Here is a 21,938-nt window from a genome sequence, read left to right as displayed (position 1 = left end):
ATTTGATCATCTAACTCACAGACATTACAGAAACTTCTAATTTTTGTCAACATAAACTTTTTTGTACATGTTGTATTAAATAAACACACAAGTGTCTAATTCTTTATTAAATTTTACGTATCGTAAAACATCGCGAAGAGAAATAAATACAATTTTGATGGGAATCATTGGGAACATCCTATTTTTAATAAGTAAAAACCGACCACAGTTAGGTTTCGTGTCGTAAAAACAAAATATTAATCTTTTGTTATTTAATAACTCTACTGAGAGAAAAATTATGAATTAACGTAAGTATTGTGTAAAAGTTATAAACATTGTGATTGGGCCATTTAAGGTCGGCCATTAAGATAATGTTAAAAACCAATCACGTTACATTTTTTGGATTCATTCAAAAATTTTAAATTGGATATGATTGGGCCGTTTTAGGTCGGCCATTAAAATCATGTTAGAGACCAATCACCTTAGATTTTTTGGATTCATTCAAAAATTTTAAATTGGATGTGGTTGGACCGTTTGAGGTCTGCCATTAAAATAATGTTAGAAACCAATCAGCTTAGATTTTTTAGATTCATTCAAAAAGTTAATTTGGATGTGACTTATTCTTYTCCTATATTCAAACTTTTAATGAAAATTACACTACCCAACAAAAATTTTAATTTTTTTAATGTGATTGATCTATTGACACCTGTATCAGGGTACATTAACATCTCTAATCACGAATTTGATAAGAAAAATTCTCCATCACGCACAGATTTTAAGTTACAGGAAAATATTTTTCTCAAATTAATGTTATTTGTGACTTTTATTGTCAAAATTTTTGTCCCTTTACTAAATAAATGTAAAAAAACATATATTTTTTTTTATAAGATCATCAGTATCATTAAACAGATAAGTATAAAAAAATGTCAAATGTCAAAAAATAAATGTCAAAATTTTTTAACAGATAGAATTTTTTAAACATTTTTTTCATGTTCCTGGTATCTTACCTTACTTGAAATTTTTTTCTGGGGCGCGAGTTCTGGCGCACTCTGTATTAGCAGGATTGGAAGTTACATCAAATTAAGTAATTAAAAGCAGTTATTTTTATTCGTTTAGCTATTCAAAAATTGTTGCTCCAAAAAACCCCCTCAACTTCCCTGTACTTCCCGGTTGTGTTTTTAGTGTTGCCTCATTACCAGGCGCTCATTTATGAAAGTAAAGGAACCCACACATTCTTCGATATTTTGCAATTACCTGGAGCTTAGAGGTCTTCGGCAAAAGAATGAACACCTACAAGACATTCACCCATACATGCGCTTGCGCATAACATAAGTAAAAGGAATTCAACTTCATGAACTGTCAGTTCTTGACCGATGGTTGTGAGGTATATACAAAAGGGTTCTATTTATTTATGTCATAACAAGAGTGCAAAAATTTATTTTTCATGAAATTTAAAATGTAACACATAATTATGAACGTGATTTTTATGTTTGGTTGATTTATATAAAAGTGTAACTTCATAATTCGTAAAAGGATACACCACATTTAATTTCGAGTAAGTAGGAAGATTTGTATAAGTTTTTATCACCTTTTTCAATTTTATATCGAGCTAACAGTATACATACATTTATTAATAAACAGGTGCGAAAATGTGAAAAAGTGTTATTAACTGTGTCATGTCTTAAAAACTTTCTTTTACTACTAGATCTCCATTCCTAAACTTTTTTACAAATTGGTTCAAAATTTTAATATCGTAAGTTTTCAATGTTTCATAGCCTGCGGTATCATTGAAATCACCATGCATTAAAAGTGAAATTCACAAATATTTCATTGCTAAATTTTTTACATCTAAAATATTTAATTTCTTTCACAAACTGACAACTAGAACTCAGTGAAAGTCTCCAATAAACATAACAGTTGGTCAAAAGAGCACTAAAATTTCACTAAAGACTTTGCAAGACTTTGCAAGGATGGTCAAGTAGTAACCGCAAGCTCTCTCTAAAGTAGCGTGATACAAACTGAATCATGTTTAATTCATAAACTTGAAGATTAAAACTATTATAATTAGACATTGCGGCATCAGTTATTATAACTGTAGGCGTATCTATATTGTACCGTAATAATAAATTTCGTAACAGGATTTTGCGTAGATAGAGTATACTGTAAGAATTCGGTGTTAATAAATCCATAATTAATTTTTAACGGAAATATCACTTGGTCGCCCTTAGTTTTGATAGCACAAATACGAACAAGCAAATAGATTATTCAACTTTAGTAAACTTTCTTCATTATGTCATTACAGTCTTTTATAAAAAGTTAAGGTAGGTGTTACGTCACTTTTTGTAAGAATTCAGGCTTGATATTTAATGTCTGATGATATTTATAAAGTTTGTGAAGAGTTGGAAACAATTTGAAACAAGAATTTYGATTGGTGTTGGATAAAACATCTAATAAAAAATTAATTTAATTCTTAAATGATCATTTTAACTGTGTTGCAGAATTTGTTGACACATACATGACCTAGAAAAGTCACTCAAATTAATAATATTAACCATATGATTCAATAAATTTTAGATATCTTAATCTAATCGACAAATATTAATTTATAAAGTGCCTATACTTATTTATTAAATAGAGTCCGTTTGAAGATTTCTACATTTTTTATATTCTTCTACACTCATTGTAGTGAAATGTCCACGATTCTAGTACCTACTCTAGATAAACTGTATTATTGGTTCAGTGAGACTTTGACACTAGGTATTTCATTTTTTTTTTCAAAATTCTAACTTCATTAAAATTGCAAGAAATGTAAAACACATTTTTTTCTTACAATAAATAGTGACAAAACTTCAATTTAAAATTAACATCATGGTCAAAGAGGCTAGAGAAATCTTATGGTGCTAGCGAAACGCTATGTATCCTGTTTCAGCAACTTTAGCCGTTTCAACCGCAATGGTTTAACATTTATCATTTATTTACAGTAAAATAAATGGTTTGTGGTAAGATAAAATGAGCATAAATGTTAAAGAAAAACAGCCAATAGTACAGACTTTTAATATTACATTTATTGAAGTCATCTATAATTTTTTCGTTTTTCGTATTTTTATAATTTTAGACAAAGTTACAGCAAATAAAATACTTTTTAAGAAAAAACTGTAAAACTTCAATTGTAGAATTAATGAACGTTCAATGAAATATTTTACTTTCTGTTCTAGTGCAAAAAATGTTTACTTTCTTTACTTTCTAGAACAATACCTATTGTCCATTTTGAACAAAAATGATGCATTGAATTTTTGCCCTATATTTAATCACCGAAGAAGCTGAATGTAACCTAAAATTGTATCAATAATATCATAACAATGAATCAACTTGAATTTATCGTTACCGATCTGTATGAAATAAGGTGAAAGTGGGTCACTGTGTTTTATTCCGTTATAAGATATCGTTACGTTTGTTTGAAATTGGCAAATAACGTATTAAAACTTAACTAGTTCAAAAATTTTGGTTAGTTAAAATTCTTAAAATAAATATTTTTTAAATATCTAAGCATTGGTAATACCCAAATGTGATTCACCTGTTAATCATGATGACAACGACAAACTTATTTCCGATTCTCCAAACGTTTTTGGGTCCAATACGAAATGAACCATGTAACACTTGGTTCAAACTGGAGTGGTATTTGTGGTCAAATAACAGATTTCTTATTTCCCAAGGAATTCGAAATGCGTTTACCTAGTTAATTTTTGTTGCAAGCCAAGTAAATCAATAAATTAAAAAAAAAAACACATAAGTGAGAAGTTTTCTAATTCCATTTCCCAATAAGAGTAGAAACCAATAAAATGATTTCACTATCGATGAGTGTCACAATTCATAATAATTGATCCTCAAAACCTTGCAGCTTCTGTCATTTGATTAAATCAACCATATCACAGGAAGAATCGCATTTCCACAATTTAAGACGTAAATAATACATTGAAAATATAAACTGGCTGTTAAAAAGTTGAAAACCATGTGAAATTTTGTCTACAGACCGCCGAAAACAATGAACATTTATCGTTGTCCTAATTCACACGAAAACTTTTTAATAATAAGATTTTAACTTGTTCTCAACTACCGGCAGTGAAAAGTTCACTAAATTGTTACACTTTCGCGACTAACATTTGCCGAAAATATATTTCAMAACAAAATTCAGCTCTATACAATTTTGGACTACATGCAAATTAGCTAGAAAACACGATGGTGTAGTGTCACCTCCTGGGATACAAGGAGGAATGACCCCGACTAAACGACCTCAAGATCATTGCAGAAATTTTATGTGATGGTCGGTGACAGTGTTGAATACGAGAATAGAATCTTTTATAACTTAATCAAGCTGATATATTCTTACTGATTTTATGTTTTTACCTTCTATAAAATGAAAAGAAATTTAGAAACTCTTCACTTTCTTATTGATTTATTGATCTTTAACACAACACAAATATTATTCTGCATAAATATGTTATATTTCGTTTTTACCTTTACCTAATTTCTTAATGATTTATGTTATGTTAAGAATAAGAAATTGCAGTTATTCGGATTTACTGAACATTGGATTTAAAACACCGTTCGCCATCCCACTTCTGACGCCTATGAGTCACTTTCTGATTAAAACAATAAAAAATTACGTAATTACGGAAACGGTATTGATGTATCAAGGAATCAAGAATCAGATTTTTTACACAGGGACGTCCGTCATTTTAATACAGGGTGTCCCAAGACAAATTACATAAAAATATCTTAAATATTGACCTCGAAACTCTTAGCTGGAACAGCCTGTATTTGTGTAAAGTCGAAGCAAGTACAAAAAGTATAAAATAAAAATTCCCTTAATAATCCTGCAGCTGCGAGGAACTTGACATGTGTTATTGTAAAGATATTTAAATAAGGCACCCCATGTAGTTGATATCCGCAGTTCAAAAAAGAGCAAATAGCATGCAACAGTCGGGTAGACCATAAATAAAACATGTAATCAGAAAAATAAAACACAGTACGCACAACCGGGTTAAAAAGGTGGCTGGAAACGTTATGAAGGAAGTTTTAGATTTTTTAATAAATCGAGTAAACGCTCTAATGATATTATTTATCATTCTTATGATATTTGATGTAATTACAAAGTTTATTAGCTATAAGTATTAGTAATAAAAATTGATACAAACGTTCGATGCAAATCTAATTTATATGAATGCCGAATTATTTTTGTCTATTTATTTCCTCATATACTTACTTAAATATAGGCATGTTAGTTGTCATATACGGTGTACTTTCACTTTTTTCTATAAATATAACTAGTTATTCTTGTATATCATTAGCAAATACCTTGTAGTGACGTAGCGTTTAAAAGTTGAAATTTTTTTCATAATTCGTGGATAAATAAATCTGTAAAATAAAACTATTATATTTTCTTAACATAATAACAGTGAAAGAAATTAATCGGAATGACCTTTACCTTCATTGAAAAGCTATACACACCTAGTAATTTAAAACAATTTTCTGTAAGAATTACCACTTGGTTTAACGAACTATATTTTAATTCTTCAAAAACAAACTATAAGTTAAAATTAAGATTAAAAAATAAACCTAAGTGACAGTTCTAAAAAATGATAGAATAAACATTACGAAAAACAGGGTAGACAATGTCCTAAGAAAAGACAAAAATAAAAATTTATTACATATACATTATTATTAAAAAAATAATCAGTATTAAAACATCACTTAAATTTATGTGTAAGTATTGCAATGTGCAATTTAGTGAAAACTGACGTTTGATAACCGAACCCTCTCAATCCATACATTACAATTTATTGAATTAAGAAAAACCTGTTATTAAGCTAAAATCAAAATTAGCAGGTTAAATAATAATATGGTATATGTTTTTGCCATAAAAGAGAGCCGCGTAAAAAAAAACACTGGTCCGAGGTTGAAAAGGTTTAAGAGACGTTGGAACTGAGCTTTAAAATATTAAATTAACAAAAACAAAAACTCTGCTTAGGTATATGTATAATTAAACTTTCAATGCATTAAACGAAATTTTCATATTAGAGTGGCTCATTATAATATAAATCACTGATTTATTATTTATTGCTAAGAAAGTGAATTTAACATTTTAAATAATTCTACTCATATGGACCACAATGGTAGGTAAATGTTGCTCAGTTCAGTGAACTTTTGTGGTGACTGTAATTTTATTATGATTTTATAATTAATTTAAGCTTGATAATAGTTCACACTACAGGTTATAAGAAATTCTGAAATAAACACTATTTTTATTCTTCAACATTTTTCAGAAAAATAAATTTTCTATTTCAGTATTACTCCCCAAGAAAGACAAGAATTATTGTGTCATATGCCCACATGATATAGTTAGATGAAAAAGTGTTTGTAATTGTCACATGTTAAATGTAATCTGATTTTGATGGAGAAAATATCAAAAACAAAATTGCGTTTCTTCTAAAGTCTTCTGTATTGTACACTTTTTTTAATTTTAAAATTTAATTTTCTTAGTTATTACTTTATATTGAAGAATTGTTAATTTTTGTCGAACACTAAAAAAATAAATCATTCAACAACAAAGAAATGTAGGCTTTAAAAAATGTGAAGAAATTTTCCCTCTCGATTATCTAGTTCTGTTATCTAACTATGTCATATGTGAAAAAATGTGTTTGCAAACGTGTTAAAAAAAATTAAATCTAAATCTATGGTCACTTCTTCAACATTAAAAAAAGTTATTCATATGCATCTTTACGCAGCAAAATTTGTTAAAATCTCAGCTTGAATACCTAAGTGATACTTGGGAAATAAGAAGCAAATTCATAAACTTTTAAAATGTATTTTTAGGAACAATAACATTTAAGTATCCTGATCTTTACACCCACATATCTTTTATCATAATGGTATCTACCTTCGCCTACAATTTTTCTAAATTACGCGAATTATTATCAAATGATCCATAAAAAACCGCTTTTATTTCAACAGTGACAATATTGAACTTTCGCCGTTGACTTTTCGGGGGACCAATGTCCTCTAAAATTGATTTTATCGACTGAACAAAGACAAAATGTTAAAACAAAAAGACCATATCCGCATTGGCTGCGTACATTTATTTATCATGCCACTATTGGGTGCGGCTATATAGATTGCCTTGATTTCTTTCCTTCTTATAGCGTAACAAATACTTTGACCAATTCTATAAATTGTAAGGCGATACCCACCCATTTTCTCATAAATTCTAATGTAAAAATTCGTATAGTTGGTAACAAAAATAGCGAAAATGTGTTTAGTGGAAACACATTAAAACGACATTATTTCCTAATCTAAATGTTGTAATAAATTTTGTTTTTCAATGTTTTCAGACTCCGATTAAAATTCCTGGTTCCTGTTGTTTTATTGATCATTAATTTTATTAAAAAGAACCTAAAGCTAATAAAGGGATGATTCAATTCGCAAATATTTTTATTTCTTTGTGTCATTATTTTTTATTTATTTTCCAGACATGACATCCGGGGGGCTGCGAAATGATACATACAGTGATGACAATTTCTCGGATGACGAAAGTTCCCCTCTTACCGAAAATATTTATGGAGGAAGGTGAGATATTGCAAAATGAAGTGTTTCATCTAATCCTTGCAATTTTTACATTTGAATCATGAAAATGTCATTTTGTGTGAACTGGTAGCGATTCGGATATATACTTATACATAAATAATATAAAATCAAAAGTAAAATGCCAAGGAAAACGACAATTTCAGTTGTCTGCACCGAAATGTTAAAACGCTTAGACAAAGACGTACGCATGGTTACACAATGTGCTAGAACAGGATCGAGTTTAACAAAAATTATGAAAGTTAACCTTTCACTTTGCTATAATTAAAACTGGATCTACGAACGACCTTGCATTTTCCTGGGAGGTTTTGTTCCGTGATGAGTTATTATTAAATTAATAGCGGCCAAATTTCTATTGTGTTTTCTTCTCACAAGACTAGTGTTTTTACTTTTTAATTGTTCCAAATTTAAGTACTTATTGAAAAAATATACACAGATTTTTTTATTTGCGTAGATGATCCTAGTAAAAAAATCTTTTGTTGTCATTATTTTACAAATAAAAATTTGCTGCAAAAAATACAGCGAAATATGATTTATTTGCAGCACCAGAACTGTTCAAGAAACCAAAGGATGGGACGTGTTCAGAGACCCCCCGATCAAAGAAGAATCGGGTTCGATGGCGAACCAAAAATGCCTCGAAATCACCGTAAAAATACTCAAAATCGTAGCTTACCTTGTAACTTTCGTAATAGTCCTCGGCTCAGGAGTCATATCAAAAGGAACTCTTCTCTTTATGACATCCCAACTGAAACCAGACAAAGTAACAGTTTACTGTAATAGAGACTTGGGACGAGAAAAACAATTTATAGTAAAACTACCATCGGCGGAAAGAGTAACATGGATGTGGTGCTTAATTTTCGCCTTCTGGGTCCCCCAGCTTGGCTCCCTTTTCCGGTCCTCCCGAATGTGTTTCTTCAAATCGTCAAAAAAACCGTCTTTTTCACACTTCTTAATCGTTTTCTTCATGGAAACGCTTCACACCATCGGAATCGCCCTTTTGATATTTTACATTTTACCAGACTTGGATGTGGTCAAAGGGGCCATGTTGACGAATTGCATTTGTTTCATTCCGGGAGTTTTAGGTTTGCTGTCTCGGAGCAATAAAGAATCTCAGAGATTTCTCAAAGTTATAATCGATTTGTTTGCAATTGCCGCTCAAGCCACGGGATTCGTCGTTTGGCCCATCATTGAACAAAGGGCCGATCTTTGGATAATCCCAATTGCCATCTTCCTGGTATCACTCGGTTGGTGGGAGAATTACATATCCAGACACTCCCCAATCCCATTTATTAAAAAGTTGGGGAAAATCAAAGAGAATCTGGAGCAATGTCGGTATTTTATATACATGTTTGTCTCAGTTTGGAAATGCTTGTTGTTCTTTGTTTCCGTCTTGTTCATTATTTTAGTCAAAGAAGGAGAAGTTGCATTCTTTTTCACCGACTTTTCGGAAGGTTTCAGTGCTCACCAAATCCAAGTCTTGGAGATCAAACCAGTGTTAGGAGGGACTTCCCTCCCTGACATTTCCGAAATAATCCCAACCGGGGACGACACTACAATCACCTCCAATGACATGACTGCCATTTATGTGCTACTCCTCAACGTTTCCTCCTCATATTTCGCCTACATCTTCGGGAAATTCGCTTGCAAAATCATGATTCAGGGCTTTTCGTACGCTTTCCCCGTCAATTTGACAATCCCCGTTTCAATTTCGCTGTTAATCGCGGCTTGTGGACTCCGAAACGGTGATCCCTGTTTCTTCCACGATACAATCCCTTCTTATCTATTCTTCGAGAGTCCTCCAGTCGTCTTCTTGAACGATTTTATCTCTCATCAACACGCGTGGATTTGGCTTTTGTGGCTTTTGTCCCAAACGTGGATCACTCTCCACATTTGGACCCCCAAGTGCGAGCGTTTGGCCAGGACTGAGAAGCTGTTTGTGACTCCGATGTACGAGGGGCTGCTTATTGATCAGAGTCTGGGGATGAATCGAAGACGTGACGATGAGGCTGATGTCAAGACTGAGGATTTGGATGARATCCAGAAGGAGAAAGGGGATGAGTATTACGAGACCATTTCGAATCACACGGACGCTTCCTCCGCCAAAGCGGTCAAAAATTCGGATCATATCACACGRATATATGCCTGTGCTACCATGTGGCATGAGAATAAAGAAGAAATGATAGAGTTTTTGAAGTCGATTTTACGCTTGGATGAAGATCAGTCGGCGAGGAGAGTGGCTCAGAAGTATCTCAGGGTGGTCGATCCTGATTATTACGAATTCGAAAGTAAGTTTTATCAAGTGGCAAAGTTTTTTCTTAAAACGGAAATTATCATGTCAAAATTTTGGTGAGAAAATTGGTAGCAATTGCTCAGAAAGGTTGTTATAAATAGTTATAGTTTTTAAATTTTGTGGACTAGAAAGAGTTATTAACAAATACCGAAAACAAACAGCTCTACATGTCGTCTAAAGATAGAATCTGGTGTTAGCTTGAGAAACAAATTGCAAATAAGCACAATATACACTGGTCTCAAAAATTAACCAGACAACTAAAATTTTGCGATTTTTCACATTGCAATATTTTTGTTATTCTTTGTCAGATTTCGATGAATTTTTGTTTCGTTTAAAGAAAAAACTTTGTAGATAACATTTCTAGTTTCTAAATGTGATACCCAAAAGACGAAAGCATTGTTTTTTAAATTATTTTTTTATTGAGCTGTAGTGTGCGACAGAGACAAACTTAAGTTTTTACTGATTTCAGATTATTGTCCATTAATTTTTCAATTATGTAAGTACCACATTTTCCATAACTTTAATTCTTGAGACATGAGAGGTATAAATCTTCAAAAAAAGCATTATATTTCCAATTTCAATGAATGTGCGTAATAAGTGAGCCGAATGTGCCAAAACGTCAAAATAGGCGCATGGAAGCTTCCAATAATTAACCGTTTTACTTGTTGTAATCCTTTGAAATTTCAAGTTTTTCAGAGAAGCAATAATTTTCGGTTTAACTACCTTTTTATGTAGCCTACTTTCTGAACGAATATTTAGTAACATTAGAAAAGCAACGTCTTTTTCAATGCTTTGAATTTCTGGGGCATCAGAAGATAAAATTTTGAAACAAATTGGTCCATATTCAGAGAAGAATCTGAAATCAGAAAAATCTTTAGTTTGTCTCTGCCGCACCCCAGAATAAAAAAAACAGTAAAAAAACAGTGCTTTCGGCTTTTTTTATTTACAAGACAAAATTAGAAATTAAATTACAATATTCTGCAAAGTTCGTTCTTTAAGCCGAACCAAAATTTATCAAAATCCGACAAAGAATAACAAAAATATTGCAATGTGAAAAATCGCAAAATTTTAGTTGTCTGCTTTCACACTTGTTTAGATTTTACAAATTTATCTTCGTTTAAAAAAACGGAATTTTTTACTAGAATCAGAAAATATGTCCCGATTTCAGCTCATATATTCTTCGACGACGCCTTCGAAATCTCCGACCACAACGACGACGAAACCCAGGTCAACCGTTTCGTCAAACTTTTAGTCGCAACCATCGACGAGGCCGCTTCTGACGTGCACCAAACCCACATGCGCATCCGCCCCCCTAAAAAAATCCCAACCCCTTATGGGGGCCGCTTGGTGTGGACCCTCCCCGGAAAAACAAAAATGATCGCCCATTTGAAGGACAAAATGAAGATAAGACACCGAAAGCGCTGGTCGCAAGTGATGTACATGTACTACCTCTTGGGTCACCGACTCATGGAACTTCCTATTTCCGTCGACAGGAAAGCCGTGATCGCCGAAAAYACGTATCTTCTAACTCTAGATGGCGACATCGACTTTCAACCATCAGCTGTGTTACTCTTAATCGACTTGATGAAGAAAAACCGGAATCTGGGGGCGGCTTGCGGACGAATCCATCCTGTGGGTTCCGGCCCCATGGTGTGGTACCAAATGTTCGAATACGCTATCGGGCATTGGCTGCAAAAAGCCACCGAGCACGTCATCGGATGTGTGCTTTGCAGTCCTGGATGTTTCTCGTTGTTTAGAGGAAAAGCACTAATGGACGATAATGTCATGAAGAAATACACCACTTCGTAATGTTACAAGTTTTTGGGGAAATTTTTCATTATTTTGGAGTGTTTTAGATCGTCAGAAGCCAGACATTATGTGCAATATGATCAGGGAGAGGACCGTTGGTTGTGCACGTTGTTGCTTCAAAGGGGCTATCGAGTCGAATATTCGGCCGCGTCTGACGCTTACACCCATGCTCCTGAAGGCTTCAACGAGTTTTACAACCAGCGGCGAAGATGGGTTCCTTCGACTATTGCCAATATTATGGATTTGCTAATGGACTCGAAACGAACAATCGAAATTAATGACAACATTTCTATGCCTTACATAGGATACCAAGTAAGTACTGAAGTACAACTTTTTCAAATAAGAACATAGAAGTATATTTTTTTAATAATTGTATCTATACAGGGTGTCCCAGCGTGTTGAAAAAGTCCATTAGTGACCTTTAAATGGTAAAATAAAAAAAATTAAAACGTTCATAAATACTAATCTAGTGCATCACTTAAAATTATTTTCAACCATGCAGCATGTCCTAAAAATAAGTTACGGTACAAACTTGTGTTTTTTTAAATGAAACACCATATATTTCATAGCATTTTTGGACGTAGCCTTTTAAAACAATGTTTTTATGCTGAACTTTTATTAGTCGAATTCGCTTAATTTTAGAAATAAGACGTTTTTTTTTGACAAAAACATGCACTTTTAAAAAAAAATTTACATAAAAACTAAGACAGCTAGAACAAATTTTTTCTTACTTCTTCAAAGAAGAAAGACAGAACTTAAAGCTGTAGCAATTTTTTTAGTGCTTTGCATTTGTAAAGATTAATAAATTAAGAAGATTGTCAAAAGTTTTCTAAATGTCTTGGTTTTTGTGTAATAAATTTTTTAAAAAGTGCATTTTTCGTCAAAAAAACCGTCTTATTTTTAAAACTAAGCAAAATCGACCAATAAAAGTTTAGTTTAGTATTAAAAACATTGTCATAAAAATTTACATCCAAAAACGCTAAGAAACATATGGTGTTTCATTTAGAAAAACACAAGTTTGTATTGTAACTTATTTTTGATACACGCTGTAYAGTTGAAAATAATTTAAGGCAATGGACTAGATTAGTATCTATCAATGTCCTATATACAGGRTGTTTAAAAAATGGCGCACTAAAACTATGGTACGCTGTCTAGAATCATTCGGTGAGTGAGGGAAAAATATTTAAAAAATTCTTGATGTTAAATTTGCACGTGGATGAAGGTTTATTTTATGGTAAATCTGGCAACTGGGTGTACCTACCTTAAGAAAATCAAGAGAGTTACCATGGAATAATTCAATTCTTAAATTTATTGTTATCTTTAAACGTTGCCGCTTCGATTTTTGCATAATTATCAATAATAATTTAGAAGAGGTAAATCGCCATTGAATGTTAAAGACGATAAATATTATTAATCCACCTTTGAAGATTCTTACACAAAACCCCCACTGTGCAGAAAAATAAAAACCAAGATTTTTTTAAATATTTTTCCCTCACTCACCAAATAATTGTAGACACCCTACCATAGTTTTAGTGCGGCATTTGTAAACAGCCTGTATATTTTTTAAATTTTACCATTTAAAGGTCACTAATAGACTTTTTCAACTCGCTGGGACACCTTGTATCTGTATAAATTTGCAAAAATTATTACCAAAAAATGGTGGATGCGCCGGGATAACATTAAAAGTGGTGACATTTACAAAAATCACTTATTACTTTTGTTTCCAAATTACATTATCACATTCTTGACAAAATCTTTACATCTCAAACTAATGTTTCACATCTGAAACAACAAACAATCAAAAACCAAAGACAGTAAGTGATAAATTTTTAGATTCTTTTAATGGGCGGTACCATCCTGGGCCCTGGTACCATCTTCCTCATGTTGGTGGGTGCCTTCGTGGCCGCTTTCCAAATCGATAACTGGACGAGTTTCTACTACAACATCATTCCGATCCTCTTCTTCATGTTAGTGTGCTTCACTTGCAAATCCAACATTCAACTAATCGTCGCCCAAATATTATCCACCGGTTACGCGTTGATAATGATGGCGGTGATAGTCGGTACTGCCCTTCAGTTACGCGAGGACGGAGTCGGTTCCCCCTCCGCTATATTCTTAATAGCCATGACGGGGTCATTTTTCATCGCGGCTTGTCTCCACCCTCAGGAATTTTGGTGCATTGTCCCTGGAATCATTTATCTGCTTTCCATTCCATCTATGTATTTGCTACTGATTTTGTACTCCATCATCAATCTTAATGTCGTATCTTGGGGTACTCGAGAAGTCGCCGTGAAAAAAACAAAGAAAGAACTCGAGGAAGAGAAGAAACAAGCTGAAGAAGCGAAACGAAAAGCGAAGCAAAAATCACTCCTTGGTTTCCTGCAAAGTGGTGGTACTAGCGATGATGATGAAGGAAGTATTGAGATTTCCTTAGCCGGACTGTTCAAATGTATGTTGTGCACTCATCAGAAAGCCGGTGATGAGAAAGCGTCTCTCATCAACATTGCTGATTCGTTAGAAATGCTCAATAAGCGACTCGACCACATTGAAAAGTACTGCGTTTGTATGAAACCAGTCATTATGTAAATAAAATTGTTTTATTTAGGACTATTGACCCCTCTGGTCACATTTCGAGAAGAAGAAGTATGTCAGCGTCATCAAGAGGTGATCATCACCATCTTGGAGCTGTCACTGAAGAAGGGGGTGACGAATCAGCCAATGAAACTGATTCTGAAACAGTGTCTACAGTCCCCCAGAACAAGAGAGATGATCTGGTGAACCCCTACTGGATTGAAGATCCCGATGTCAGAAAAGGAGAAGTAGAGTTTCTGAGCAGCGCCGAAATATTATTCTGGAAGGATCTCCTGGATAAGTACTTATATCCCATTGATGAAAACAAAGAAGAAAAGGTAATTTTTTTAAAAACAGTGAGTGGTGGATTTACAAACTCCAATTCAAATTTCGACTAATTCATAATTTTCTTACCAAATATGACTCCAAGCAATTTTTTTTAATATCGAACTTTGAATAAGAGCCAAAGTAAAATATTTCGCTCTGTCCATACTTATTAATATTTTGAACTGTAAAAACTTGTAATATAGAAAAATGGAGCGGAAAATTTTAGTTAAGAAAGAAAGTAAATCCACCACTTGCGCCACTTGACTGAATCCCCTGCCAAAAACTGACCCGATTCCCCCAACTTTTACCAAATTATAGGCCCGTATAGCCGCCGACTTGAAGGAATTGCGTGATCAATCCGTATTTGCTTTCTTTATGATGAATGCTTTGTTCGTGCTGATAGTGTTCCTCCTGACGTTGAAAAAGGACTATTTGCACATAAAATGGCCTTTCGGTGTAAAAACCAACATAACCTATGACGAGACCACCGAAGAGGTAATTATAGGGGCTTCACATGTTTTCTTTCTGTCGTTTCTTTCAGAAAGCCGAAAGGAATCATGTGGCCCCCTGTGACTATTTTACTCATTTTGTTTTAAACTTTTACAGGCCCGGATAGCAAAGGAGTTGATTGAACTCCGAAATAAATCGGTTTTTGCGTTCTTCATGTTCAATGCTCTCTTTGTCTTAGTCGTCTTCCTGTTGCAACTTAATAAGGATCAGATCCACGTTAAGTGGCCACTCGGTGTACGAACTAACATAACGTATATTGAGGAAACGTCCGAGGTATTTAAGGAGTTTTTTTGCGTCTTCTGTCTGGATTTTGGATACTAATCAGTGTCTTGGTCGGGGATAATAATTTCCCAAGGCAATTCCACGGACTTATGTGCACATTACGTGTAATTAATACACTTGTGGTCTTTAATTTTCTTGCAAACGGTTTTTGTGCAGTAATAACCTGACGTGTATAAATGTTAGGTAGAGGTTTCTATCTCTATTTCTTCTACACCCTTTTAATATGACTGTTAAAGGGTTAATTTTACGTGCACTATACATAGTTACACACAAACTTATATTGGTCATTAACATTCTAAACTAATACGTGTTTATATTCCAGAATGTTTAATTAGGTTGCATCCGATCCGGTCACTGTATTCCTTAGTCTAGAAATACAAAGTAGTGCTCTAATAAGAGATATACTACTTTTATTCTACTTCACTCACTTTCCCAAATGTGTGAATAACAATATTTGTTATTTTATTTCTTCCTAATGTGATAATTCGGTGCTGTAAAAGCTAGAAGTTGGAAAGTCAAGTAACGATGGCTCAAACCATTTAGTTATTTGGTCGTTTACACTTTACTCACTCACTTTATGTATTTATGTATATAATTATTAATTAATTCAGTGGCGATTCGTGGTATAATCACGTGAAAAAAAACCGATAGTGTAAAATTGCGTAAAAACACGACCGCCATTGATCTATTTTCCTCTAATACATTAGTGTACAAAATTTAATTAAAATGCAATGTTTTATGCAATTACTCAAACTCTGCACCGTTCTTAGGTCCACATCTCCAAAGAATACCTCCAACTGGAACCAATCGGTTTGGTCTTTGTCTTCTTTTTCGCCCTCATTTTGGTAATCCAATTCGTCGCCATGTTATTCCACCGATTCGGAACAATCGCCCACATTTTGGCCTCCACGGAACTCAATTTGTGTTGTACGAAGAAAGTAAATTTACCTTTCATTTAGCTTCTTCCGATAGTGAAATTCTTTTCACAGAAGGAGGAATTGTCTCCCAACGCTCTCCTTGACAAACAAGCCGTGGAAATCGTCAAACAACTGCAAAAACTGCAAGGCATCGACGATGGCGACTACGAGAACGACTCAGGATCGGGTCCCGACCGAATCGGTCGTCGCAAAACCATCCACAATCTCGAAAGGGCCGCTCAGAAGAAACGACAAATCGGGACTCTAGACGTGGCTTTCAAGAAACGCTTCGCTAAACTTAATGCCAATGGAACAAACGCCGGAACTCCGGTTCTGAGTCGAAGACTGACGATGAGAAGAGAGACGATGAAAGCGCTCGAAGTCAGGGTCAATTCGGTGATGGCCGAACGACGCAAATCGCACATGCAAACTCTAGGTGCCAAAAATGAGTACGGGAATAATAATGTCGTGACTAGGAATCATAGAAACAGTGTCGCTAGTAGCATTCCGGTGAAAGAAGTCTTCGAAAATGGACACGTCAATAAAGCGTTCGAAGAGGATACTTACAACCGTAGGAATTCGCTACAAATGCAACCAAGAAACAACGTTACCTGGAAAAGCAGCAATAGCAGAATGTGAATAAAGAAGCACTGCCAAATGACTTCGGAATACTCGTATTTTCAAATACTGCCCTTTTCAATAATAATAAGCTCAATTTTTTAAGTAAAGACAGGTTTTTACCCTAATTCGCTATTATTACTTTTATTTATTGTGAGGTATTGTGATATTTAAGACAATAAAGTATTTTATAAAAAAATCAATTCAGTCTAAATTCAACTCTACACTATCCAACATATTTTTCTTGTTTTAATTTCGATTATTATAAGCTTTTATTTAACTTGCTTTGTTGTCTGTCTCTCTGCACGAAATCTTGAGTCAAATTTGAGACAGTATCTGTCGTTCGAACAAGCTGAAATTTTGAAATTTACTGAAATTTACACACGTAATTCCTGTGACAATACAATAATACAATTTTATTTAGCAAAGTGTCTTTTAGATTGTAAAATAATGTTTGGGTCACTTCGAGTAGTTTCAGGTCGGCACAGGTCACTTTAGGCCACTTCTGGTTACTTCGGATTACTTTGACTTGGAGTAAAAAGAAAGTGTCCAATGTACTGTCTTTTTGATTTCCAAAAGAAGAAAAATTCTTAAAAATGTTTAAATTTAGTAGTAAAAATGCCAATCGAGACGAGAAAGTGTCAGATGTACTGGATTAAAAAATTTCTAAACTTGGAAAATAACATTGAAAAATTTCTTAAAGGAATGCTTATACAGGGTGTCCCAGAAAAAGTGTAGGAGCCGAGGATTGCAGATTCTTCTGCGAAGTATAATGGCGTATTTGAAAGAAAATAATTTCGATCTCAAATAGAATTTAAATGATTAACATTTTAAATTGGCCAATCGTGAAGGATTTTCTAATTAATTTCTTAGGTATAAGTTACGTTGCCAAGTTAAATGCAAAAATTAAAAGTTTGTTTTTTTTTTGAAAAAATATCTGGTCAACTAGTTAAGGGTCAGTGTCACATAAATTGTCACGAGAAACGTCACTTGTATTTGTCCGTTATTTTTTTCATTCTCGTGGTCTAAATAGTGTTGGTGAAAATGTTTGCTCCTAATGAATACCTTGAAATGGTAATTATGTACGGCGAATGCAATAGAAATGCCAATGAGGCAACGAGACAGTATGCCATACGATTTCCCCAACGAAATCACCCTTCGTCAAATGCATTTCTGCGTTTGATCGCACGTGCTGGAACAACTGGGTCTCTAATGCCGCAAAAAAAAGGTCTTGTTGGCGTGCCACGTACAGCAAGAACACCTGAAGTGGAAGAAATGGTGCTAGATGCTTTTTTACAAGAACCCACAACCAGTATTCGCACGATTTCGAGACTTTATGGCGTATCCAAAAGTTTAGTGCAAAGGGTACTGAAGGAAAACCATCAACACCCATATCATTATACACAGGTACAACACTTGCAACCACAAGATTATCCTGCACGAGTGGAATTTTGCCAGTGGTTATTGCGTCAACATGCTGACAACGCAAACTTTTTAGACAGAGTAATTTTTACTGACGAATCATGTTTTACGCGCAATGGAGTTTTCAACAGTCGTAACTATCATGTGTGGGCTGGGGAAAACCCTAATGCTACGAGGCCAAGGGCTTTTCAACATAGGTTTAGCATAAATTTATGGGCTGGCATCTTAGGAGATCGTATAGTAAGGATAAGTTGTAAGAATATCATTTACATTATGGTAAAATAAATTGATTTCTAGATAGGACCTGTGGAACTGCCACGTATACTTAATGCGGAAAATTATGCTGAATTACTATTACATAATTTAGAAGATCTGCTAGATAATGTCCCCCTTCAACATTTGCCACAGTGGTTCCAACACGATGGTGCTCCGGCACATTTTGCAAGAAATGTGAGAGATATTTTACATCACATGTACCCCAATCAATGGATAGGACGAGGAGCCCCTATTCATTGGCCAGCGAGATCTCCGGACTTAACGCCTCTTGATTTCTTTTTATGGGGTCATATGCAAAATTACATTTATTCCGAGCCAATCGCAACTTTAGAAGAACTTGACGGGAAGATAGTAGAGGCTATAGCCACGATTACACCAGAAATGTTACAAAATACAAGAAGGAGTTTAATTAGAAGAGCCAATCTTTGTATAGAAATGCATGGTGGTCATTTTGAACAACTTCTTTAACGTTTATTTATTGTTCTGTTGGTTTTATTTTATTTATTCGAGTTATTAATAAAAAGTTCTTGGTTGCTTATGTTAAAAAATATTGTTAGTTTATTTGCTCAAAAGACACTAAATTCGTTCTCATTGCTCATTGCTTCCACATAACATTGTTACAATTAGAGTTGTTGTGATGTAACTTCGGAAGTAATCTTCTCATTGTAATTTCTATTGGGGGCCATAACCTTACCAAACTGGGAAAACTATACCATCGTGTCATTAAGACATAATAAGTACACTATAGGTACTACATTGCAAGGGCCATTAGGTCAAATAAAGAACTCAAATAGTTTCATAAGATTCTTCTCCAAGATGCAAACCTACTTCTTTACCCTCTTTCGTTTCAATTTTCAATAGTTATTAAAGCCACTTTGCAGAAGTTGTGTCCAAACTTTCCAACATATTGCATTACTTTTAAATGTGTTGCTTGAAGTATTTGCATACTTCGTAGCCACTCGTAGCATACACGCTTTCCTTTTAGAGACGAAATTTTGAATTGAAATTGACTTGTCAAATGCCATGAATGACGTTACTAATTTACAGTAGACCAGATAAATATTCATGGCTTTGCATCACCCTATTCTTCTTCTGTTTCCTAGCGATCAAAAAATAGGTAGCAGCAAGGTATCACCGAGGCTTTCATAATTGGTCAATTTCAAGCCTTTATAACTCAAACGTTTTTGAACCCTAAACATTTTTTCTTTCAATATTAGTATTAGCTAACGTAGCAGAAAATGTGGTTAACAGCTCCTACACTTTTTCTGGGACACCCTGTATTTAAAAAATGTCAATCCTGACTTTTCAAAACATCGTCCTACAAAAGACAGTTGGGGAGACTAAGAAAGTGTCACATGTGCTGAATTAAAAATTTTGTACACTTGCCAAAATTAAACATTTAAAAATTTCTTAAGGAAATGCTTCAATTTTAAAAATGCCATTAAAGTATTTACTTTATTTAATAACACTACCCAAAAATTTTTTTTAATGTGATTGATCTATTGACACGTGTATCAGGGTACATTACGAATTTGATAAGAAAAATTCTCCATCACGTACAGATTTTAAGTTACAGGAAAATAGTTTTCTCAAATTTCATCGTAAAAATTGTTCATTTCAAATAGAAATTAATTAAATAGACGACGAAAGAAATTAATTTATTCACTAAACAAGAACAATGTTGAAAGATGTGTAAGATTCTAACATAAATCTGTTGTAGATGAGTTTTTGAGAAAGCTGACTTTCTTTTGTAGGGTGTTTTAACTTCTCTTATCAGGAACCAGCAGTAATCCCCCATCATAGCTGCACCCCATCTCCCTTGGTACCTCTTTTCCATCGTCAATATATCCTGGTGGAACTTTTCCCCTTGTTGGTCACTAACGGCACCCAAATTTGTGAGAAAAAAAATTAAATGAAAATGGAGAAAATGAATTTTAAGTGTTTCGTTTTTCGGCGATTTTGTCGGACATACTTACATATGATATCTTAAAATGCCTAACTTTAAAATCTGACGTGCTATGGAATTTTCTTTATCATTTTTGAGTTTAGCACACAGCATTGAACAAAAAATAACTGTTTTCTTTTCAGTCACAAAATGCTTGTTTGGCTAGTGTAATTTATTAACTATTAACAATTGTTATGAACAATTATCAGTATCTCGGCCCATAATTGAAATACGAAGATGGAACCAACTCCACTAGATAGAACAGAAAAATCCCTACAAGTTGATAGGGTTCGTAAAAGCATAAGCAATCCCCTACCTCCCACAGGAACGAAGATATTACGGGCTAAAATTTTAACATCACTCTTTAAAACAGATTCCATTCTATGGTGTAAACAAAAATTTTAGGTTCTTCTCTGGTAAAAAATAGCGTTTCGTAAGGCAAGTTTTGTGGAACGAGTTCAGGTTTATGAAATGAGCAGCGAAGTGCGAGTTTTATAAGTTCTCACAAATGACTTATGAAACTAGTTTTTTATGCTATTTTTTTCTATTTTGCATTTTATGTACTTTTTTAACATAGTCATTTTTTAAAATTTAGGAAAGTTATCTTAAAAACCATATACTGCAAATATTTCATGCATATCACCTAAAATAAGAGAAATCGCTACAAACGCCGCTGAAAATCACCTCTAAAATGTAGATTGTACTAGTCTATTTCAGCATCTGATTTGGTGTTAAAATGGCTCATTAAAGCAGCGGTTTAGGTATCGAAATAAACTTTCTTTCAGACGCAAAATAGAAAAAAATATCTTTTTATTAGTTGTGTTAACGTCCTGCATCATTTGTTTATATAGTGGATCACGAGTTGAGGGCAAATATAAGACTTTTCCTTAAATAGCCGACGTTTGTTTACCACTAAGACACTTCTCGTCACCTAAATGTTATAATTTATACGCCATTTATACACAATTTTAACTGTTTTGTCGATTTTTTAATGTGTTATCAATTTACATAATATTCTATAGTTTTCAATAGTTATAAGTGCTACCTTCAACCGCATACAATTGACAAAAATTATGAAAAATCATTTTATAAAAAACTCATGTAAGTAGTAATTTTCTTATAAGGTAACACACAAAGTAATCTTTCCACCATGTACCTAAATTATTACTAACATCTGTCCAACAGCCCTGATGATGATATAATACAATTTCAAAACGTCGGCTATTTAAGGAAGTGTTTTATTTGTCCTCAACTCGTGATTCACTATATAAAATAATATTTTATTTTTAGTATTTTTTTTTAATAAAATCTTATTTTTACAAATATTTTTTATATATATTTTTTAATGTTTTCC

The 21,938-nt window shown here is 33.5% G+C and overlaps 1 protein-coding gene across 2 annotated transcripts; it reads left to right on the top strand.

Annotated features, from left to right (window-relative positions):
* The first annotated feature begins 1,336 nt into the window (after nt 1-1,336).
* On the top strand, nt 1,337-17,163 carry LOC123013408 (chitin synthase chs-2). 2 transcript variants are annotated; one of them, XM_044411903.1, is made up of 10 exons: nt 1,337-1,534; nt 7,506-7,602; nt 8,161-9,902; nt 11,076-11,712; nt 11,764-12,028; nt 13,550-14,268; nt 14,322-14,625; nt 15,221-15,397; nt 16,177-16,344; nt 16,396-17,163. In XM_044411903.1, the coding sequence occupies exons 2-10, from the start codon at nt 7,508-7,510 to the stop codon at nt 16,960-16,962; spliced, it is 4,674 nt and encodes a 1,557-aa protein (XP_044267838.1). In that variant the 5' UTR covers nt 1,337-1,534; nt 7,506-7,507; the 3' UTR covers nt 16,963-17,163. The 2 variants fall into 2 exon arrangements, with proteins under 2 accessions (XP_044267838.1, XP_044267837.1); XM_044411902.1 differs by lacking the exon at nt 15,221-15,397 and adding an exon at nt 14,933-15,109.
* The last annotated feature ends 4,775 nt before the right edge of the window (nt 17,164-21,938 follow it).

This window comes from Tribolium madens, unplaced genomic scaffold (genome assembly GCF_015345945.1).
Source record: "Tribolium madens isolate multiple individuals breed KSU strain unplaced genomic scaffold, Tmad_KSU_1.1 Scaffold_96;HRSCAF=242;Tcas5.2_LG5, whole genome shotgun sequence".
Classification (NCBI taxonomy): Eukaryota; Metazoa; Arthropoda; class Insecta; order Coleoptera; family Tenebrionidae; genus Tribolium; species Tribolium madens.
Note: the sequence above shows the minus strand (reverse complement) of the source record. Positions and strands in the feature narration are given on the sequence as shown.